This window comes from Mustela lutreola, chromosome 5 (assembly GCF_030435805.1).
Source record: "Mustela lutreola isolate mMusLut2 chromosome 5, mMusLut2.pri, whole genome shotgun sequence".
NCBI classification, from domain to species: domain Eukaryota; kingdom Metazoa; phylum Chordata; class Mammalia; order Carnivora; family Mustelidae; genus Mustela; species Mustela lutreola.
This window is the reverse complement of record NC_081294.1, coordinates 95,625,412-95,648,270: the sequence shown is the minus strand read 5'-3', so window position 1 is coordinate 95,648,270 and position 22,859 is coordinate 95,625,412. Positions and strand designations below refer to the sequence as shown.

The following is a 22,859-nucleotide window of genomic DNA, read 5'->3' as shown; positions in this document are numbered from 1 at the left end:
CTGTACACTTCTGAATAGATATTTCACGTAAAAAGTACTATATACATGGACACCCCAAGCACACACTATTAAAAAGCAACAACACACTTAATCCACAAATTTGCAAGTGCCCAGCATGTGCTGAGGGCACCGTGTATGGGAAAGTATCTACTCGTCCCTCAGCATTTCAGCTGTGTCCCTCACGAGACAGCCAGACTGCATGCTACAGAACAGGGACTCCAAGCCAGGCTGACTGTGTTTGAATGCTGGCTTCTGTGTCACCAGCTACGCGATCTTGTGCAGGAGATTTAACTCCATCATGCGTCAGTTTCCTCGCCTGCTCATGGTACCACCACCCTCCTCGGGCTGCTGAGAGGAAAGAAGTCGGTTCGGTGTGCAAAGCACGGGGAACCACGCTAGCACATGCCTGGCTGCGTGTTTGCTCTTCCATGATCTGTAGCCGCGATACTCCCCTCACACGAGGCTGCTCCCACTTCTGCAGCATGAAGCCTCCCTCATAGCCTATCTCCTGGCCTATCTAATTTTGCTTGGGGAGATTCAAGTGCAGAGGATGGGACAGAGGTAATCATATTGCTCGGCCTGGAGCATATGCTTGTTACACATCAGCTTACTTACTTACAATGCTTTCTACTTCGGTGCCCCCTCTCCCCACTTCTCTTTCCCTGACTCCAAGTTACCCTCCTAATGCCCCAAATGGATATTCCGCTATTTGCATCAGCTCCTGGAAAATGTCAATTATATAGTGTGCATCTATTTTTTTTTCCTTAAGACTCCATGCCCAGTGTGGAATCCAACATGGGGCTTGAACTCACGACCCCACGATCAAGAAGACCCGGACTGAGATCAAGAGTCGGACACTTAACTGATAGAGCCCCCCAGGCTCCCCTGGTGTGCATGTACTTTTAACTGATGACAGAAGTGTGGTACAACAGAACTGAATTTCTAAACTTGTCTTCACACAGTGACATGTTTTCAGCTCTGTCCTCATTGCTGCACGTCTCTGGGCTGCTGCTTCTACCTGCTGGAAGTTTCGGGAAGGCATCCACCCTATTTTCCCAGCCATTCTCTCAACTGTCTACACTCACAATACCCCTGAACTTTCTGGAGCAACAACAGTGCTGCAAGAGGCATCTGTGCACACGTCCTTGGCAGAGGCCACTTTTTCCAGATGGAGATGTCAGGGTCACAGGGCAGACCATGCCCAGTTTAACTCAGAGCTGCCAGTTTACTCCCCCAAACAGCCTTATCACTCTGTGGAATGGCTGTACCAGATATTTTATTCCAACAACCTTCTTAATGAAGGAGACAGTGTTATTCCCCCAGTGTACTGCTGAGGAAAGAGGAGACTTGTCAGTCTCATAGCTAGTACACGTCTGCCCGATCCCAAAGTCTCTGTGCATCCCCCCTCATGGACGGTCACACCAAGGGCATACCTTCCACATCGCCCTCATGTCACACTCCCCCCATCCCCATACGGCAGACAGCTTTCCTATGTGCATTACGGAGTCCTGACCTCTGCATTCATGCTGTTTACAATGTCCTGTTCCTCCTTCAAGAACCAGATGAAAACTCATGAGCTCTAGGAAATCTTTTCTGACTGCTGCTCACAGATTTCCCTCAGCTCAAAATCGATACCCAGTACCATACTGATACTGTTAACCATGCAATTTGCTATTGTCTTTGGTTTATTTGTGTGCTAATTTTATTACATTCTTGAACATAAGCACCCAGTCCTGCAAGTTCTATTCCTCGGAGCCTAACTGCCGAGTGCACTCATAAGTAGAACAGAGTTTAAACAATGCAGACATTTTACCTCAAAAAAATTATCTAGTCCTAACCCCGTATTTTACAAAATAAGAGGAAAATTCTAGTTGAATAATTATTAACTAATAACCTTGATAACACTAACTGTAATTTAAAGGATAGCTCCAATTTATTCCTTAACTGGCTGTGTGGGAAAAACTTTTCATCCATTATCTCATTTACTCATCAGAACAAGCTAGTAAGATGGATATTATTTTGTCCCCCCCACCCTTGGATGAGTTAAATGACTGGCCCAAGTCATAGCTAGTAAGTTTCAGATATGGATTCGTGTCCCTTGTAACTGGGGCCAAAGGTAATTTGTGGATGGCTGATGTCAAAACTAATGAACGAAAACTATAAACAGCCTCAAAAATTTCTTTCTTTTTTTTTAATATTTTATTTATTTATTGGACAGAGATCACAAGTAGGCAGAGAGGCAGGCAGAGAGAGAGAGGAAGAAGCAAGCTCCCTGCAGGGCAGAGAGCCCAATGTGGGGACTGATCCCAGGACCCTGGGATCATGACCTGAGCCAAAGGCAGATGCTTTAACCCGCTGAGCCACCCGGGCGCCCCAGCTTCAAAAGTTTCTGATAGAAATCTACCACCTCCAAAAGCCTTGGTTAATTTTTTTTTAAACATAATACAACACTTTACGTGACTAAAATACTCTAAGAAATTATGGCAACTGGTCTTCCCAATTCCTTCCCCCTCTTCCAATATCCTTAAATAGAGTAACAAGTACTACAATCCCCAAAAAAGAAATTATTCTTTAACACTTGAAATTCCTGGGACTAGGAAGGTGTTAATTACCATCCAGAAACTCAATGCATAATAAAGCTCAAAATTGTAGACATTTTTAAAACCAAACCCCTTAGTGCTCAAAAACCAACCTAGATTCTTCTACTATTACAGACAGGAGCGCAATGCCTTGGTTTCCACTGCCATCATTCCACCTCATCTCTGCAACCGAGAACACTGGTCATCATAGCTTCTTGTCCTCTCTGAGCAGTGGGTTTCTAAGGTCTCAAAGACATTTACTCTTCAGATAGGTAAAAAAATGAAAAAAAGGGATCAATCCTAAAATGTTTACGGTCATGAGAAGAGAAGACCATCTGCTCTGAGAGAGCTCTGGGCTCATTTTCCCGGCAGGGGAGCCCAGTTTTGATAAACCTTATTCTCATTAGAAAAGGTAGAAAAATAGCTGGGAATTACTAGAAAGGATTTTCAGGCTCTGGAGCCGACTAAAACAATGTAGTTTGGAATTATATTTGGGTTTCTGGTAGTTGGATAGTCAGTGCAAGCAGGACATTTGGTTTGTTTTTAAAGGAAGAGAGAATGTTACAATACCTTCTGGTTTTGAAATTTATTAGATGCTGTGCCTCCCACTATTTACTCTCACATGCTCAAATTTTAAGTACAGTCTTTATGAACCTATTTATTCTGGATCAGCAAAGCTTCTGATGGAAAATGACAGCTCATCTAGAATAAATCTTCATCATCCTTTTGTGGGGAAATGCCGGAGGATTTGAAAAGTAATCCTCTGTACTCTCCTGTGTTCTTTCCTTGTGTACCTCTCGTCTCCCCACATGGTGTCCCTGATGCTTCCATAGCAAATTGATTTTTATTTAACAGAGGCCTTTACCAGCTCCACAAATAACTGCTCTGCGGTCTTTGAACTATTATTCCTATTGCTCATTTTGCTTCATTCTTTGTTCATTTACTGTGTTCCAGCATTCATACTGGGGGACAGACAGGTGAGCATATTCTCAAAGTGAAAGCCTAGTTAGAAATTCCCAGTGGACAAGCTTAGCCAATCAGAGGCACATTACTTACCTTTGATTTCTTCCTAACCCTTTACACTTATTCAAAGAGATTTAAAAGCTTGTTTTCCTATACTTAAAGCACAAAAGGCTTTCTAAGACAAAAGGAAAAAAAAAGAATCCAGGCTACAGAAAAAAAAAAGCCAACTCCTTGAGCAGACAATGAGCCCCTTATGTCTGGTCCATATTTTCCCCATAGCTTTAATGTAATTCTGTTCTAAAAATTAACTTCCACTGAAGACAGTGATAGAAGACTGTCTAATAATAATGCTTTGCAAGTAATGAGGAATGATGTCATTGGTGGAGGGATTTTAGGATTGAGAAATGCCATTCAAAAATCTCAGACTAAATGGTAAAGTGATGTTATAAATAGCCTTGAGGGAAAAGAAAAATAATGGCTTAATTTGATTAAGAGAACATTTCATATATTCTCATTTAAATAGATGAGAAAATCTAGAGCCACGAAGGCTCTGTGTTAAGTGGCTACCAAGAGCTGGTTGATGGCAAAGCTCACTGTACAACCCAGTCCAGTTTATTCTTCCATCACTCCATATTGCTACGGGGAAACTAAACATCTCTACCTGATCACGCTTCTTTTGAGATTACACAACACTGACTCAGAACAAAATCAATGCCCTCAGAAGATCTGGCAGCTGGTTTACCATAAATTGTTTCTGACCCCCACAACACGGGCACCTATAATTTGCAAGAGTTCTTTACTACAGCGCGGGTTATTGAATTGAAAATGATACAGTGCAGATTCTAAAGCAACGTGCTTCTAATGAAAGGTCACCGGCTACACAGATGCACATTTCCATTTGCTATTTATTGTCCAAGTAACATATCCACACAGCTAACAGTGGCTTCCCCTATCACTCTGCAATGTTAGAAAAGATATTTAGGCCCTTCTAAAAATTTCTAGTACTGCAGTGTTTTGGGAAGAAAAGGAGCAGAACTTTCAAACCTGCTTGGTAACAGGGCTGAACCTATTCACATGCACATTAAAGCACCAGATAACTTCTCTACAGGAGCTTAATGACTTAAAGTCTTTAGAAAACAAAACAAAACAAAACAAAAAACAAAATATGATCCTTGCTCAAAACAAAACAAAAAAGACCCTCACTACCATTAAAAGAAAATCCGCTAAGTCACAGTGTAATTTACACTGCATGGCAAGGCAAGGTACTTCTGAAAATGCCAAGGAAGAATGAAATGAATACATGAAAAACAAAGAGGAACCAAAGCATATGCTAAGTGGAGTCCTTAGAACATCACTGACCAGGAAGTCTGGGCTGTGCACAGCGTGATGCTTCAGTGCCTCCTTAGTTAAATCTCTTCGGTCTGGCCCAAGAAAGACCCCGTCTACATGGATCTATGTTCTACTCCAGCAAAATTCACATCTTACATGATGCAACCATCCAGCTTCTTCAAAGCTGGCTTATTTCTACCCCTCACACACAAGAAGACTTCCATGACTTCATCACAAGAATTATAAGCCTAAAATGAATTGTCTGGAGGAGCTAGGGGAGGGGGTACCCTGGGCCCTTAATACGTGTAACAAAGGGTTATGACATCTGGAGTCCACTTCCGAATATTCACCATGGGCAGTGTAATTTTAGGTATGTGTTAAAATCATCCCTTATACACAGTCAGTGGCCCTGACCACAATTTACTCCCCTCAGAGTGGTCAGCTAGGCTTAGATAAGAGGTATCACCATTTTAGTCAACACTGGAGAGTTTACCAAACGGCATCATGTAAGAGGTTTTCTTTTTTTTTTTTTTTTTTTTAAGATTTATTTATTTATTTTTTTGACAGAGAGAGAGAGAGATCACAAGTAGGCAGAGAGGCAGGCAGAGAGAGAGGAAGGGAAGTAGGCTCCCTGCTGAGCAGAGCACCCGATGTGGGACTTGATCCCAGGACCCTGAGATCATGACCTGAGCCGAAGGCAGTGGCTTAACCCACTGAGCCACCCAGGCGCCCCATGTAAGAGGTTTTCATTGCTGAACTCAAAATCAGTGGCTTCCTGATGGCCATAATGGATGGTACACACAGGCTGTCACTATTGAAACTCATGATATTCAAGGTAAGTGGGCAAAATCCATCTAGAATGAAGAAATCCATTCTTTATCCTTGCACGGGCAGGGCTTACAAATGTAGGGAAGTCTATAACGCACCCGCACGACTGACACAGGAGGACCAAATGCACAATGGCCTCCTGTCCAAGAGGTGACTTAGAGGAGCTCTGTTGCTTGATGCCCACTACAGAGGTGAGAGAATCCTGCCTGCCAGAAGTTGTCAGGTCATTGACCTTGAGTGGAATTTTTCCAAAAAGATCCAGCTGGAGCCGTTAAAGGGCCAGAGAGCAGGGATTTCACTGGGTTTAGAGGACAGGCGGCTGCAGGAATGCTTTGTGCCTATCTGTTCACACGTGTTCAGTGAAAGTCCATGTACAGCAGCACAGCCCGTGACTAACTTGAGGTGTGTGGGATTAGCAAGCCTTTACCCAAACCTTCACCCACTCTTTGGTGGCTACTGCTATCTATCAAACCTGAGAACTGAGCATGACCCAACGCTTCTTGGCCTTTTGACTACGACCAAGTGAAGAACTGAGCATGACTGCACTGGCCTAGGACTGTTCTCAACACATACATAACACATGGCTGCAGCCCTGGAGCCCGCCCTCACCACGCTGTAAGGTGTCAGGAGTTGTACAAGTCAGAACACAGTCGTTATTATGACTGTAAAATATCTAAATGTGGAGTTAAATACATTACATTGAAATCAACGATAAAAGAGGCTCAAAACTGACTCACTTCCTAATGAGGCTGTTCTGTTTCACTACAGCCGATGTCAGTTTCAGTGGTACGGTAGACGAACCACGCAACAGTGCTCTCCGAAGCATCTCTTTCCCGCTGTGAGGTCAGTTGTATCACAGTGGGTCTTGCAATTGGCTGCGGAGGGAACAGCCCCAGAAACTGGCAAACGCTGCCGATCAGGGTTCTGTTTTTCTCAGGGCTGGTTGTTAAACCAGAACTCCTCTGGTACGGATGGCCTTGAATTCCTAGAGCAGACTTTGCTTCCTCCGAGACCTTCAATTACACCAGCATATATAAAAACCCACAACCTCCTTTTGCACAGAGGAACCACACCACCATGCACACGTGCCGCCTGGGGCGACAGGACACACTCACTTTTGAAGCAGCTGGGTCCACTAGTCTCTGCCGATGTCGGGCTGAGTTGAAATGGCTCTTCGGAGGCTGCCCTTCCTGACAGTGAATGGAAGATGGGGTGTGAACAAGAGACGGGAAGGGGAGAAGGTGGGGCATGGGATGATGGGAAATGGTCAGAAAAGGGAGAGGGACAGCGTTTAACGGCACTGTACTTGTTTCTTTCAGCTGATACCCAACAATAAAAACACGACGTTTTCCCCCACAGAAGCACATGCCACATTCAAGTCCTAAGTTCTTTTGTTAAAAATGGCCTTATATACACATGCAAGTAATAAGGTTATGAACACAGCCCAGCATCCAGACATTTCCCATCAAACCTTCATTCTTCCCTTATCTGATACTGTCTCTCATTATATTTTAAGGATACTAAGGAGAACTGGAACCCGGTTTCCCTGAACATGAAGTCGATCTTCCTGGAACAGCAAAAGGTATTAAAGGAGCACTCTTAAGAGTCAGACTTGGCACCCATGATTCACCAAAATGACACAGGAATCATAGTCTTCCTCAAAAACATGTAACATCTCCCATCTCTCTGCATCATCCTGGCAGAATTCCTGGTGCCTGGCAGCCACCAAAATTTCTGTCCCTGAATGCACTTAACATTTTACTGGCCCCAATAGAGACCAAACATTAAATTAATCATTTGATCTATGTAGAAGGGTGGTCTCTCCTTTGACCAGTCTTATTAACTCTCCTGTATATATAGAGGACACACGGATCCCACAGAAAGACTTAGCACTTCCCCATTGTTTATTCCATGCCAAACATTTACACCAAATAAAAATTCCAAGAAATTATCTTTTAAAGGGCAAATTTAGAATAGGGGTCCACATAAATTGTACAGCGTTTCGCTTCTCCATTCTCTCAAGAATTTAAGAAGCAAACATGATTGATCCACTGTGAGCATCAACTTCAGTGATGGGGAGATGAAAGCAACAGAGAGAAGGTCTCAAAAAATCCCTGGTTCCAGTGAGAGACACAGGGAGCAGAAGTGTTAGTGTCAGCTCAGCTCTGTTCACAGAGCATAGCACAAGGCCTTCTACTTAAGTGAGAATGCAGTGTCTCTATTATAATACTTCGGAATTCTTTTTCTTCTAGGAATAACAGCCCTATTACTTTTAACATGTGGATCAATCACATCCACTTGAAATGCCCACAACTACTACTTCAGTGTCCAAAGTATAATGCTTACCTTTCAAAAAGGAAATGTCATTAAGTAGCAGACCGCAAGTCAGAATTATGTTTTTCCTAGTAACTGCTCTGCCAACATGCATTCTTTCCCTACTCTCTTCTGAAAGAATCCAAGGAAATAGTTTTAAATCTCAGCTGACCTAGAAAATGTACCAGAGTTTTAACAGTAAATATGATGCTCAATAATGCATTGAATATTTGACAAAACAAAAACAAAAAACTGAGTATGACTTCTCACTCAAAACAATCAATAGTTTTGCAGGAGAAATAGCTTTATGATTTTTTTAAAGAAGATTTTACTTATTATGAGAGCGAGCTAGAGAGAAAGGGGGAAAGAGCATAGGGTGGGGTCAGAAGGAAAGGAAGAAGCAGGCTCCCCTTTGAGCAGAAAGCCTTACCACACAAGACCCAATCCTAGGACCCTGGGACCATGACCTGAGCCGAAGGCACAAGCTTAACAGACTGAGCCACCCAGGTACCCCTACTCTTTGTTTTTTAAGTCATGAGATTTTTTATTTAGCTGGCTTTGAAAAGTCTCCTTTAAATTTAATGGCTTATAAAAAAGTGGTTTTAAGGTTTTTTTCTTCCTAAAAAAAAGTCATTTGATAGAAACAAATAAATAGCCTCATTAATATATCTGGAGATCTATCTGCCCTTATTAACCTCCCTGTGAAATGATTACAACTGATTTAAGAGTTCCAATGCACAGTGCCAGGCTTCCACTTATGAGGAAAAAAATTAATCCTGGCGTTAAATATACAATTACAGTCAATGTGCAAATTAACTAAATCCTAGGCCTGCGGTTTACTGCTCTTCTTCTCACTGCAAGGTGAAAATGTTTTTTTGTTTTTTTTATTAGCTAATTGCACCATGAACTCAGCAGGGGGCAGATGTTGATATTAAAACTAGAATCTGAATCTTAAACTCCCTCCCCTGTGGAAGGCCAGTTGAAAGAGAGTAAGCACATCTTTCCAGGAGGGGGGTGGTGGGGAAGACAGGTTTTTGAAGCCTGGTTTCCATTTTATCTCATTTATCATCAAGTACAATGGATCTGTGACAACAGTCTGCTTGCAGTGAACAAATACGTGTATGAAATAATCAATACATTTATACAGATTCTGGTAATACATCTTAATAGAAACCAAAGAACAGTCTGGAGGATTGATGTCATTTTAATGAATTCCATATGGAGAGAAAATAAAGGAATTGTGAACAGCTCACACCAAGTTTTTCCTTCCTATGACTCCTATCTTAAAACTAATCTTAATTCTCAATAGAATAGTCGCATTGTATTCTACCACTGGAGGGGGGGGGAGTTAGTCATGGTCAGTTACTCACATATTCTGGAATCAGTTGGATACGGAGGCTTTGTGGAAAGACATAGATAGCTAGGTACTGGTTAAAACTTTTTTTTTTTTTTTAAGATTTTATTTATTAATTTGACAGAGAGAAATCACAAGTAGACGGAGAGGCAGCCAGAGAGAGAGAGAGGGAAGCAGGCTCTCCGCTGAGCAGAGAGCCCGATGCAGGACTCGATCCCAAGACCCTGAGATCATGACCTGAGCCGAAGGCAGCGGCTTAACCCACTGAGCCACCCAGGCGCCCCTGGTTAAAACTTTTGAGAAGAATTTAACGCGTCAGAAGCTAGAAACGTCTGCTTCTTCACTTTAGGGAGACCTTCATTTAAAAGTGTGTTCTTTTCTTTTTCCAGTTTTGTTATCGGCCAGATGTCCTGACACAACCAGGGGAAGTACGAACAATGCACCGTGGAGCACAAGCAGTCGTATAAAGCCAATTATGAAATACTTGACATTTTTAAAAAAGCAAACAGGGCTTTTATTAACGGTAATGCAGGAAACCAACATCTTACAGAAAAAAAAAATTGTACATACAGTTTTCCCTACTCAAGAAAAACAGAAAATTATATCATTCAGGCTAACGTTAAAGACAGAAGATGTGACTTCATTTTCTTTTCCCCAACTTTTAATCCCAAGAAGCTATTTTTCCTCTGAAATGACAGCCTTTAGACTCTGGTATCTGTCATTCCAGACTGAGACATCAGTCTCCAGGTAGCATTTACCTCCTGGCTAATTCCATCAACATCAGCAAAATAACAGATTGGACCTGGGTGGCTCAGGGGGCTCTCCACGGAGCAGCTTATTTGCATATGTAAATAGGGGCTCTTTACCACCAGGGAAGGAACAGGAGAAAGAAGGCAGGAAGCTTCACCATCAGTTTTGTGAAAACAGAAGTACATTATATTGCTCAGGTTAATTTAACCAAAATCCTTTTGCTGTGATAACCACCACTAATAAAAGGAGCGGCCCTGGGTTATGTAAATAAACTATTAAAAAATAACAAAGGAAGTACTGACATGTGCATAATCTGGAAACTTAATGAGACATATTTCATCTCCGTGCTAAATGCTTTCATCAAGCCTTCTCCTGTTAAGTAAGTCATTTTAGAAATTATAAACATCCCTTAGCACTGCAGATCATACTTTTTAAAGAAATTATTGTTCCCTAAACATTACAGATCCGATAGCATCGTACTTTAGCCTAATTTGCACCATACAAATGAATACTCTGTGGAAAACAATTTATCAGGCATGAAATAATGGGTGTCCGGTGAATTTAGTGGCTGACATCTGATTGCTAGAGTAACTACTTCTTTACGTCATGTATAAGGTATTCTATCTCAAAACTAGAGCCACAAGAAAAGTTTTAAACCCAGTGTATTTGTAAGTTTGGCATTAATCTCATTATTGTAAAAAAAAAAAAAAAATCTATCGGTGGACATTTCCAGCCTAGATTTTTTTTTTTTTTTTAAAGATTTTATTTATTTATTTGACAGAGAGAGATCACAAGTAGGCAGAGAGGCAGGCAGACAGAGAGAGAGGAGGAAACAGGTTCCCTGCTGAGCAGAGAGCCCGATGCGGGACTCGATCCCAGGACCCTGAGATCATGACCTGAGCCGAAGGCAGTGGCTTAACCCACTGAGCCACCCAGGCGCCCCCTTTTTTTTTTTTTTTAAGATTTTATTTATTGGGCGCCTGGGTGGCTCAGTGGGTTAAGCCGCTGCCTTTGGCTCAGGTCATGATCTCAGGGTCCTGGGATCGAGTCCCGCAACCGGCTCTCTGCTAGGCAGGGAGCCTGCTTCCTCCTCTCTCTCTCTCTACCTGCCTCTCTGCTTACTTGTGATCTCTCTCTGTCAAATGAATAAATAAAATCTTAAAAAAAAAAAAAGATTTTATTTATTTATTTGACAGGGATCACAAGTAAGCAGAGAGGCAGGCAGAAAGAGAGAGGAGGAAGCAGACTCCCTGCAATCCCAGGACCCTGGGATCATACCCCAAGCCAAAAGCAGAGCCCCACTGAGCCACCCAGGCACCCCCCAGCCTAGATATTTTTATATAAGATAACAACCAAAATAAACATAATGGTTTCACGGGCTCCAGACAACTTCTTAAAAGTCCATTCAAAACAATTTTAACTCTGGAAAAAATCAAATGCATTCTCAGGTAATAAAAATTTTCTCCCAACTCAGAGACATCTTTCTGTCTGTGATGAGTGTATTTTACTTCCAAGGGAAGCTCTTCCTAAACACTTGACTAAAATACAACAATGCCCCTGCAAAAAGTTACTAGTAAGGGAGATCCTTCATGTCTATCAAGCAATCCAGGACCACACAAAGTCAAGAAACTTCTTGAAAACAGACTGATTCAAAGAATCCCCAAGCTAAGAAGATTTAACAATTACCAAGCATATCAAAATAAGGATCAAAAACCCAAATGAACATGCAAGCAATGTGCCATTTAGAAGTGAGAGCACATTTTCAATGAGGACATGGTACAATTCTAAAACCCGTGGAACTAATCCCTCTATACTTTATAAAAACCTACCTAAGTAATAACCTTGTAAAGATGAAAGTACATCATTTGTTTTTCTTTCAAACTTTTGACTAGAGTTTAAGAGTCACCAAAATGGGGTGGTGGAAGGGATATTCTCACCTGGGAAAGCAAACCCTAACACCATGGCTAACTTTTGTCACTGCGATGCTCAGCGAGAAATGTATTTCCCATCATTCAGCAACACAGGACGATACCGCCAGCAGTGTGATCTATTTGCTCATCTAGTCTAGTTTCTTTTTAAACAAAGGCCCGTCTCTAGCTACCACATCTGAGGGATTTGACCTACAGTTCAAAACCACAGCAAGGAAGTGGTTCTTAGACTGTAAGACAGGGATCTTTAGACCCTGATGTTTTAAGTTGTGTCCCAAACTTCAATCATGCACTTAGTCATTTTTCCCATATTCATGTACTTTTTCTATTACATCTACTATGTATGTTATTCTTTTAATTATTTTGAAAGACAGCTCCATTTTAAAAAAATAGAATACTTCAATTTTTAATGATCGCCTAAGTAATAATATCTTGAAATCTTGGCTTTGTTGTTCCAGTTACATTTTTTTTAGAATTTTATTTATTTATTGGAGAGAGAGCACAAGCTGGGGTGGGGAGACAGACATACAGGCTCCCTGAGTGGACTCAATCCTAGGACCCCAGGATCATGACCTGAGCCAAAGGCAGATGCTTCACCGCCTGAGTCACGCAGGCACCCCAGTTACATTTTTTCTAATATATATTAAGATAACTATATTGAACACGACATAAAAATATCCATGTACTGTCTATACTCATCTGTGTGCAACCAGTGCTGTTCATACAATCTCGGGCGGCAGGGAGCAGCCCAGGCTCTGCAGGAGTTATCTGGAGGGCAGGGTGGGTGGTGACTGCAAATGGGCATTGACAACTCTACCCTAACACCTCCCCCTCAACCCTAACTAACTACTCTGAGATGTTAAGCAAATTGCAAAACTGCGAATTTCACAAGTCCATGAACCAATTCTTGACCTCTGTCCCCCAAATCTGCTCTCCTCAGTGGACCTCATCTCCATCTTCCCTTATCTCTGACATTCACCCAACTGCTCTAACCAATGACCTAGCATCAACCTTCCTGTCTCATTCGTAATCTCAGTTCGCATGGGCCAGATACTAAACCCCACACACCCATATTTAATCCATCACCAAATCCTATCGGTTTTCATTTCATAACATATTTCAAATTCAATTATTCTTACTTTTATCATTACCCACCTCATCCAAGACACTTATCTATAACATTTGCGGGGCTGCCATAAGAAATTACCACAAAAGGGGCAACTTAAACAAAAGATACTTACTTTCTCACAGTTCTGGAGGCCCCAAGTCTGAGATCAAGGGGTCAGTCAGCAAGTTGTTTCCTTCTGAGGGCCTTGAGGGAAGGAGCTGTCACAGCTTCATTCCTTGACCTCTAGATGGCCCTCTTCTTCCTGTGTCTCTGAACGCTATCTTTCCCCAGGCAGGTCTGCCTCTGTCCCCAAATTTCCCCTTATTATAAGGACACCAGTAACACTAGATCGGGGACCACCCTAACAACTTCCTTTTAAGTTGATTACCTCTGTAAAGACCCTGTCTCCAAGCAACGTTGCGTTCTGAAATACAGCGGCTAAGGCTTCCCCGTACGTGGAGGCCGACAATTCGACACACACCACCATCCAAGTCATCCAGAATCCAGCAACACCTCACATCCCTTCTGCTACTTTTGCTGTTGTAGGGTCTCCCAGCAGCAGACAAAGCCACCCTGTACAATACATGCAATATTCCTTTTCTCCAAGCCCTCCAGTGCATTTCCCCTCTACACACCGCAAGTCCTTCGAGGGCCTACGAAGTCCAGGCCTGGGTACTTGTCTGGATCCTATGCTTTCAGCCCTGCCCCAACCCCCACTCCACTCTGACCACACCGGTGTCTGTGCTGTTTCCTGAGCTCTTCAAGCACATTCCCAACTCACGTTCTCTGTGATTCCCTTCACTAGAAAACAGTCCTATGACTATTGCAAAGCATGCCCATTCACTGCATTCAGGAATGCTCCAATGTCCCTTCCCCTAAAAGACCACCCCCATCCCTCCCTTTCCCCTTCTCCTCCTTTACTTCCTAACAGTGACTACTCTGTGATATTATACTATACATGCATGTGTTCATCTTTTTTTTCCTCTAAGTTCTTACAAGGCTGGGAGGTTGGTCTCATTTATTCTCTGCCTGGCATGTGATGGATGCTGGATAAATAATTATCAAACCAACAAATGAAGCAAATATATATACGTGATGCACAATTATACCAGCTCATTCACACCCAATATTTCAGCGGGGTTTCCACAGCAAAAAAGAGTGCATAACTCAGACAAGGTGTTTTGAGTCAAAATTATTTACAAAGAAGTAAGAGGAGTAGGGCTCCTTCCTCACCCCTAGGCCAGAAGAGGCAAAGGGAGGAGCTGCTTCCAGGATGTGTAGGACAGAACTATATAGAGGGTCACCTGACAAGGGCTCTTACTTTCATAAGACCATTTAGCCAGCCTGGGCTAAGGCCACAGGAAGGGAACCAGAGAATGGCTTCTATTGTATTCTCTATTTCCCCTCCTTGCTTCCAAAGCTCCTGCCCACTGGGCCTAACCCAACCTGACAGCAAAAGCTGTGGAGCCCTTTGATGCAAGTCTGCAGGGGAGATGGGTAGTGGAAAGAGCAGAAGAAAGAAAAAAAGAGAAAGGGAGTCAGGGAAAGAAAGAAAGAATAAGAGAGAAAAAGAAGAGAAGGAAGGAAGGAAGGAAAGAAAGAGAAAGAAAGAAGAAAGAAAATGGAGAACTAGGAAGGGAGAGGACAGAGGAGGTAAAAGAAAGAGAAGTGGGGCAAGGGAGAGAAAGGGAGAGTAGAGAAGAGGACAAAGAGAGGAAGGCAGAGAGGTACAAACTGATTTGTAAGTCAAAAAGAAGCTACAGAGTAACCCTAGGGCAACTGAGCCCCAGTTAACACCTGTAAACACAGGGACTGCTTCCTTTCTCTCTTCCCTGCCCGGTCCTGACTCTGAAACAGCACTTGTTGTTCCCCTGGTGCTAGAGGCACCAGGGTGGCTTAGTTGGTTAAGCATCTGCCTGGGGCTCAGGTCATGACCCCTGGGTCCTGGGATCAAGTCCCATGTCTCTCTTTTTCTCCCTCATAAATAAAAATAAAATCTTTAAGAAATTAAAAAAAAATTCCCCTGCTAAATAACATCTGACAAAAGTTTAGCATCCGAAGTATATAAAGAACTTAGGCAACACAACACCCCCACAACAAATAACCCAATTAAAAAATGGACAGAAGACATGAACAGACATGTCTTCACAGAAGACATACAGATGTCCAACAGACACAAGAAAAGACACCCAACATCACTCATCATCGGGGAAATACAAATCAAAACCACAATGAGACATCACCTCACACCTGTCAGAAAGGCTAAAATCAGAAACACAAGCAAGAACAAGCATTGGCAAGGTGCATTGGTGGGAGTGCAAACCAGCACAGACACCATGGGAAACAGTACAGAGTTTCCTCCAAAAGTAAAAAATTAAACTACTATATGATCCAGTAACCCCACTACAGGGTAATTTACCCAAAGAACACAAAAACACTAAAGGAAAAAGACATATACCCCTATGTTTAGGGCAGCAATATTTACAAAGCCAAAATATGGAAGCAGCCCAAGTATCCACTGACAGATAAATGCATAAAAAAGACATGAACACACACACACACACACACACACACACACACACACACAGAGGAATATTATTCAGCCATAAAAAAGAACAAAATCTTGTCATTTCCAACAACGTGAATGGATCTAGAGAGTGTAACGCTAAGTGAAATAAGTCAGAGAAAGTCAGATACCATACAATTTCACTCACAGGTGGAATTTAAGCTACAGAATGAATGAACAAAGGAAAAAGAGACAAACCCAAAAACAGACTCTTCACCACGAAGAACAAATGGATGGTTGCCAGAGGGACAGGGAAAATAGGTAAAGGGGATTAAGGATAAGCACACGGAGCCTGATGAGCACTGAGTCCCGTATACAATTGTTGAATCACTACACTGAACACGTGAAACTAAGATAACACTGTATGTTAACTCTACTGGAATTAGGAAAAAGACCATTACCCATTAAAAAAAAAATTGCCATTGCTAAACAGCTTACGATCCACGTATTCGCACCGAATCACTACAGACATGCCTGTGTGTTTGAAGGGAGCAGAGACCAAAAAAAATTTAAGCAGGGAATCCAAGTGGTACTTTTCTTCTCTGGCTCTTGCTTCCCAGAAATACTCAGGGGGTGAACTCAGTATTATCTGTAAAGCACCATGTATCCAACGGCAGGGGTTTTTACTTTTGTCAACAGGTTTTTACATGCATGTGTATTTTGAGATCTGCAGTCTCAAGCCAGAAGAAAATCCTGGTTTTGGATTCCTGAGGAAAGGCTTACTTTGAATTCAAAATCACTTCCCAGCCCAAGCACACTTCAGTTTGCCTTTTAAAGTTGTTCAAGCTTAGGAGAGGAGAAAAGCCAGTCTGTACTGAGTCCCGTAACATTCCTTGCAGAAGGGGGCTCTGGCACGCCAAAGGCCAGTGGCAAATGCGGAGGGCCAGCCTCCTCCCAGCCCGGACGGGTGAAGGAAGACCGTCCCAGTCACCGAGCCCTGCTGGACCTCGGCACCCACACCTGTCACCAACTGTGATGCATCTGAATGTCTGAAATGGCAAGATTCTCTAGGAATGTGAGCTCAGGATGGTACAGATCAAAAATATACAGGAGGCCCTGTCTGAAAAACAAGTAAATTCAATTACTGGGCTCCTGTCATAGTTCAGATTTCTTGTAGGCTTCGTGGTATGTGTGTTTTGGGACTCACAGTATTGACTTGCTATTTAGAAATGTTTACGTTTACTGCTGTTCATAGAGAAATGTCTGGGTCTCTGCCTGGGTATTCTACCCATCCGTCAATGATCCTTTGTTAGAGCATTTTAGAACATTATATATTGATTCAAATTAATGAATTTTATGTCAACGACCAGTTAACATATTTTACCATAGACAATAAGTTTATGGATGTAATTACTGTCTTGAGCTCCAAAAACACAGCACAATTATACCGCAGCACATATGTCAACCCACTTCAGTCACTTCAATTTAGAAAAAAAATCTAATGCTATCACATGCCACACATTTTTTAATGAGAAAAATTTCAAGATCCCTAAATTAAGAGAACCAATTTTCCACAGGGAAATCTGGGGGGGGGGGGGGATGATTTAAAGGTAAACCAATTTTCTGAAGGCAAAATAAAATTTCCAACATAGCTCTGAGTTGTACCCAAAGCAAATTACTTGCCAGCAAGTAATATGGCTCTGATAATTAGACTTGATTGGGGTTTCAATTAAGCAGGGGGATGCACCAGACTTCTCAAAGCTGTTTTGATTTGTTTTGCCTGTTCTGGCGGGATGGGGAGAATAGCCAGGGGCCCAGGCACGAAAACGCAACCCGGCACTGCAGACTGAGGTCCGATGGCATTCCACTGACCTGTCTGGCAGCTGCTTACCTCAAAGATTCATACACGAAACAGATTAAGGGCCTACACACCCACCCCGATCATAATTACAACACTGAACACCTGATCTAACACTGCTAACCCGTAACACAATGACAACTGCATCTTTTACCCACGCGTCCTCGCTACAAATCCTTGAGTAGGGATATGAATAAAAGGTCATCTTGTCACTCCCTCTCATTAGGAAGGCTTTGGATGCTTAGAAGACGTGAACTTTTAAACAGATACAAATAGATGGATCCTCAAGTTCAAGTCACAATGCTGTAATTTCATCCTCTCCTCTGTAATCTGAACCCTCTTTGATCTGGAGAGTATTGAAAAAAAAAAAACGCGTTTTGTCTTCTTTACTCGTAGTTCCTTGCTGTGCTCTGGCCTGTGAGGTGCATAAAGCAGATGTGAAAGGCACTCTGTCACGGTGAAGAAGGTCTGAAACACCCACACGTTTGCACCTGTTAAATGGAACAACAGCTGCCTCCACAGTGTATGAGAAGAAATAAGGGATGCGACACCTTCAGCACATGCCTGGCATGAGTCAGTGTGACAAATGCTGGCCATTCGAGGTACTGTGAGGACCCGCGGTAACTGTGTAGTGCCTCTAACATCCGTGCAGCTCACTTCTAGTTAAAACTTGATGTAACTGATTCTGTGAGTACTTTGGGTATTTTCTCCATTTGTGAGTAAGCAGAGCAACAGAGCTTAGACGCCAGAGTTCCAGTCTTTGGGGAGATCACGGATGACTCGTATTCCCTGTCCTCACGCAAAGAAATCCTACAGGGTGACAGCAGAGGATGCCCACCTCCAGTGATCTCAGATAAGGCCAATCTTGAGCCCACTAACCTCTCTGGAGATAACTGAGCAGTGACGAGAGAAGAGAAGCAGACGGCTTCCTGGCCTGCTTTCCAAGCACCAGACTCAGGCACTGTGTCTGGGGCCCCATTCATCACATGTCCTGCCTGCACTCTAAAAGTGACGTCCATCCCCAGTGACACAGTGACTTTCCCATGCTTTGAGGGCACTTCCACTCTGATTGTCCCAGACACCCACGGGAATGCAAAAGAGGAAGGAAACATGCTAAACAATCCATGACCAAGTTTGGATTTTTTTTTTTTTTTAACAGTCAGACGATGGGAAGTGGTGGGCGGGAAGGGCTGAAGCATGGGGCAGATAACCAGGGCAGATGACAGAAAGACAGAAACCTCAGAGGAAGTGTTTGTGGGAGAAAAACAAGAAAGGCCATGGATGGGGGGGCGGGGGAGGGACTCTAGCAAAAAAGGAAAAGGTGTTCTCTGCCAAGAAAAAGGTGCTAATCTTATGCAGCTGAAACAGATATTTAAAGAAATGTTGTAAGGCTTTTGTCTTTAACTCCTTAACACTTAATCCCAAGGGAATACTTTCCTCAAACACTCCTGCAGGAGTAAGGGGTACTCCATCACTGACAGCCACAAGCGACAGCTATCCAAATGGGGAACCTCTCTTCTTGCACAAACACAACGACAACAAAAAACCAGCATCGTGTATTTTATTGTCTCAATCAAACTGCAAGGTCCATAGAAGAGAACAAATATTCTTGTGAACCTGAGTTTCTAAATACTTAACAGTTACACATAACACTTGCTGTGTGCAAAGCTCTGTTGGGCATGCTGTGTATTAATTACGTTATTCCTCATAATAGCTCTCCAAATTGGGCAGTGTGAGTATCCCCATTTTACAGATGACAACATAATGCATGAAGAAGTTTTTAAAAAATGTGCCTGAAGGCACAGAGCTGCTAAGAAGTGGGGCTGGGATTCAAAGGCAGACAGGTCACACAGCCTGTGCTCTCAATCCCTACCTCCAAGGAACCTTCACGGGTCACAGTCCATCGGTAACTAGATGTATCAGACCACTTTTTCAAAGAAGTACGGATTAATCAGTTCGAAATTTTTTTTAAGTTCAGTGACCTCAAGTAGTCTGAGATGGTTTATAAACGACTCACAAATTCCTCCTAAAACCAAAACCTTACTGCTCAATGGTTAAGTCCAATTCTAGGACAGTCTTAAAACCATGTGCCCTGCAGTCTTAGCGGCATTCCGGTTTCCAGGGTAAAGAGCCCATATGCAGGGTAGCACAGTGGTCTCCCTGCAACCACTGAGGCCACTCACACTCCAAGCATGTTAGTTGCTCACGGACCATGCTGTCCCCATTAGATAGTCTCCTCCTTGTATTTAAATCATTCATTCCATATGATATCAAACTCAGTGACTAGCCTTCACGTGGCTCCCAGTGGCTACATTTAATCCATTCCTTAGTATCACTGCTTCCTAATTATCTCTGAATTCGATAAAAATAGAAGGTAAGATAAAAATGCCCGTTAGAAAACTGTAATATAGTCTAAAGACGTCAATGAACTAAAAGTTAGCCAAGACAAAGCTTTCTAGTTTGGTCCTATTGCTGTGTGAGGAAGAGGGTTTATTGGGAAGGTACCAAGTTTGGGGAAGAGGGGAGGGAAAGAAGCACAAATCAGCTAGGAGAGAGAACCAAGAATCAGGGAAGCCACTGACCTGTGTCTTAAATAAACGTACGATGCCAACATCAAATCCATTATTCTGCTACTTAAATGCAGCACAGTTTCAAGGAATACCAAAATGCCAAAGAACAGAATGGTAATTACCAATATGGAGTGGAAAAAAATAAGAAATTTTAATGTACATCTAATAGTGATCACAAAAGGTTATGAAAAAGAAGTTGTATGTAATTCTCTAGCTGCAAGGCAACTAATTAAGAACTGTTGTAATATTAGTATGAGTTAACAACATACTAGAAGTCCCCACCAATGAATGCAGTTAGAGAGAGATGAAACAAACAATGGGGACACTATTATAATTGCAGCTGACAGAATATTTCTACTAATATATGACATTCTATAGACATTATTTGTTGAATGACTAAAGGAGCTTAAAAGAGACTTTAGATACAAGATCACACACAGAATAAACAGTATTTAGGGGTGCCTGGGTGGCTCAGTGGGTTAAAGTCTCTGCCTTCAGCTCAGGTCATGATCCCAGGGTCCTGGGACTGATCCCCGCATCGCATCGGGCTTTCTGCTCAATGGGGAGCCTGCTTCCCCCCGCCCCCCGCCTTCCTCTCTGCCTACCTGTGATCTCTGTCAAATAAATAAATAAGATCTTAAAAACAACAAAACAACAGTATTTGTATATACCAGCAATAACCAACCAGAAAACATAAAAGGGGAAAAAAAAGAATTCATGATAGCAAATAAAGTCAACGGGTATCTAGAAATATATCTAATGTGGCACCTGGGTGGCTCAGTCGGTTAAGCATCTGCCTTAGGCTCAGGTCATGATCCCGGGATCCTGGGATTGAGCCCCACATCTGGCTCTCTGCTCTGCAGGGAGTCTGCTTCTCCCTCTCCCACTCCCCCGCTTGTGTTCTCTCTCTCTCTCTAATAAATAAAATCTTTTAAAAAAAATCCATTAAAAGATTAAATAATATATAAGTGGCCAAAAGGTAAATGAAAAGATGCTCAACATCACTAATCATCAAGGGAATGCAACCCAAAACTACAATAAGATATAACTCATAATTCTTAGAAAGGCTATTATCAAAAATATAAGAGGTAAGTGTTGACAAGGATGTCGACAAAAGGGACTCCTTGTATATACCATTAATGGGAATGCCAACTGGTGCAGTCACCATGGAAAACTTCTGGAAGTTCCCCCAGAAATTTAAAATAGAACTACTATATGACCTGGGGGATATAGCCACAGAAAAGAAAATCACTAACTCACAAAGGATCTGTACTCCCATGTTCACTGAGTATTATTTACAATAGCCAAAACATGGACACTATCTAAGTGTTTAGTGACAGATGAATGGATAAAGAAAATGTGGAGTGGAGTATTACTAAGCCATAAAAAAGAGACGCCTAGCCGTTTTCTACAACACAGGTGGACCTTGAGGGCATTAGGCTAAGTAAAATAAATCAGACATAAAGACAAATATTGTATAATATACATGTATATGGAATCCAAAACAAACAAACAAACAAACTCATAGATAACAGAGAACAGTTTGGTAGTTGCTAGAGGTAAGGGGTGAGGGGGTGGTCAAAATGGGTCAGAAGATACAAACTTCCAGTTTGTACTGGAAGGTACAAACTTCCAGTAAAAAGATAAGTAAGTTCTGGGGATGTATAGTACAGCATAGAGACTACTGTAACAACACCATATTATATATTTGAAAGTTCCTAACAGATTAGATCTTACAAGTTCTCATCACACACAAAAAAAGAAACTATGTGAGGTGATAGATGTTAAGTAAATTTGTGTTGATCGTTTCATAACATAAACATATATCAAATTATTACGTGAGGGGTGCCTGGGTGGCTCAGTGGGTTAAGCCTCTGCCTTCCGCTCAGGTCATAATCCCAGGGTCCTGGGATGGAGCCTTGCATTGGACTCTCTGCTCAGCAGGGAGCCTGCTTCCCCCTCTCTCTGCCTGCCTCTCTGCCTACTTCTGCTCTCTCTCTCTCTCTGTCAAATAAATAAAATATTAAAAAAAAAATTACGTGGTATCCCTTAAATTAATACAATGTTACTTACCAGTAGCATAAATGTCCAGAAAACATTGTAAAACAAAACAAAGCAAAAAGATAAAACAGATCTATACAGTGAAAACTGTAAAAACAGTTTAATGGGTATAAATGAATACTGGAACTAATGGAGATGTAAGTCACAAATAGATGGGAAGATTCGTAGATACCCCAACTAATCTGAATAGACATTGTCATTCTAATAAAAATTCTAAGTCAATTTGTTTTGGTGGAATTAGACAAATTGTTTCTAAAATTCACTACAAAGCCTGAATAATCAAAAATCTCCAAATCCATTCTGAATAAAAGAAGCCCCCAAATGAAGGACTTACCCTACAGAAGTCAAGCTTTATTTTAAAACTGTACTAAAGAATCATGTGGTGCTCACTACGGAATAAACAAACAGATTGGGGCAACTAAAGAACCCCAAAACAGACCCTTGCACAGATGGGAATGTAGTAAAAATAGAGACAGAGTACCCAACGAAGAAAAAATAGACTAATTCAGTAAATGATACAGTAAAAACTCACTTTCCACCTGGGAAAATATACTAATTTAATCCATGCCACAAACCATACTTTAAAAAAAAATCAGATGAATGAGAAAGTTAATGTCAAAATATGACTTTAAATATTTTACAAGAAAAAGTGAAGTGGGAGATATTTTTTAATCTATGAATAAGTACATATATTCCTCAACAGGTATACAAG

At 42.0% G+C, this 22,859-nt stretch overlaps 1 protein-coding gene across 9 annotated transcripts in view; it reads right to left on the bottom strand.

Moving 5' to 3' along the window:
* The window catches only part of MAST4 (microtubule associated serine/threonine kinase family member 4), a 551,227-nt gene that overhangs the window by 292,171 nt on the left and 236,197 nt on the right, over positions 1 to 22,859 (bottom strand). For 4 of the 9 annotated variants that reach the window (XR_009353981.1, XM_059175136.1, XM_059175141.1 and 1 more), the window contains exon 4: positions 6,815 to 6,889. The exons of the other annotated variants lie outside the window; for them this stretch is intronic. Coding sequence is in view for 3 of the 4 variants with exons in the window: in XM_059175136.1 (XP_059031119.1) it covers positions 6,815 to 6,889 (75 nt within the window). In the remaining variant the exon portion in view is untranslated. The remainder of the gene's footprint in view (positions 1 to 6,814; positions 6,890 to 22,859) is intronic. 9 annotated transcript variants of the gene reach the window in all.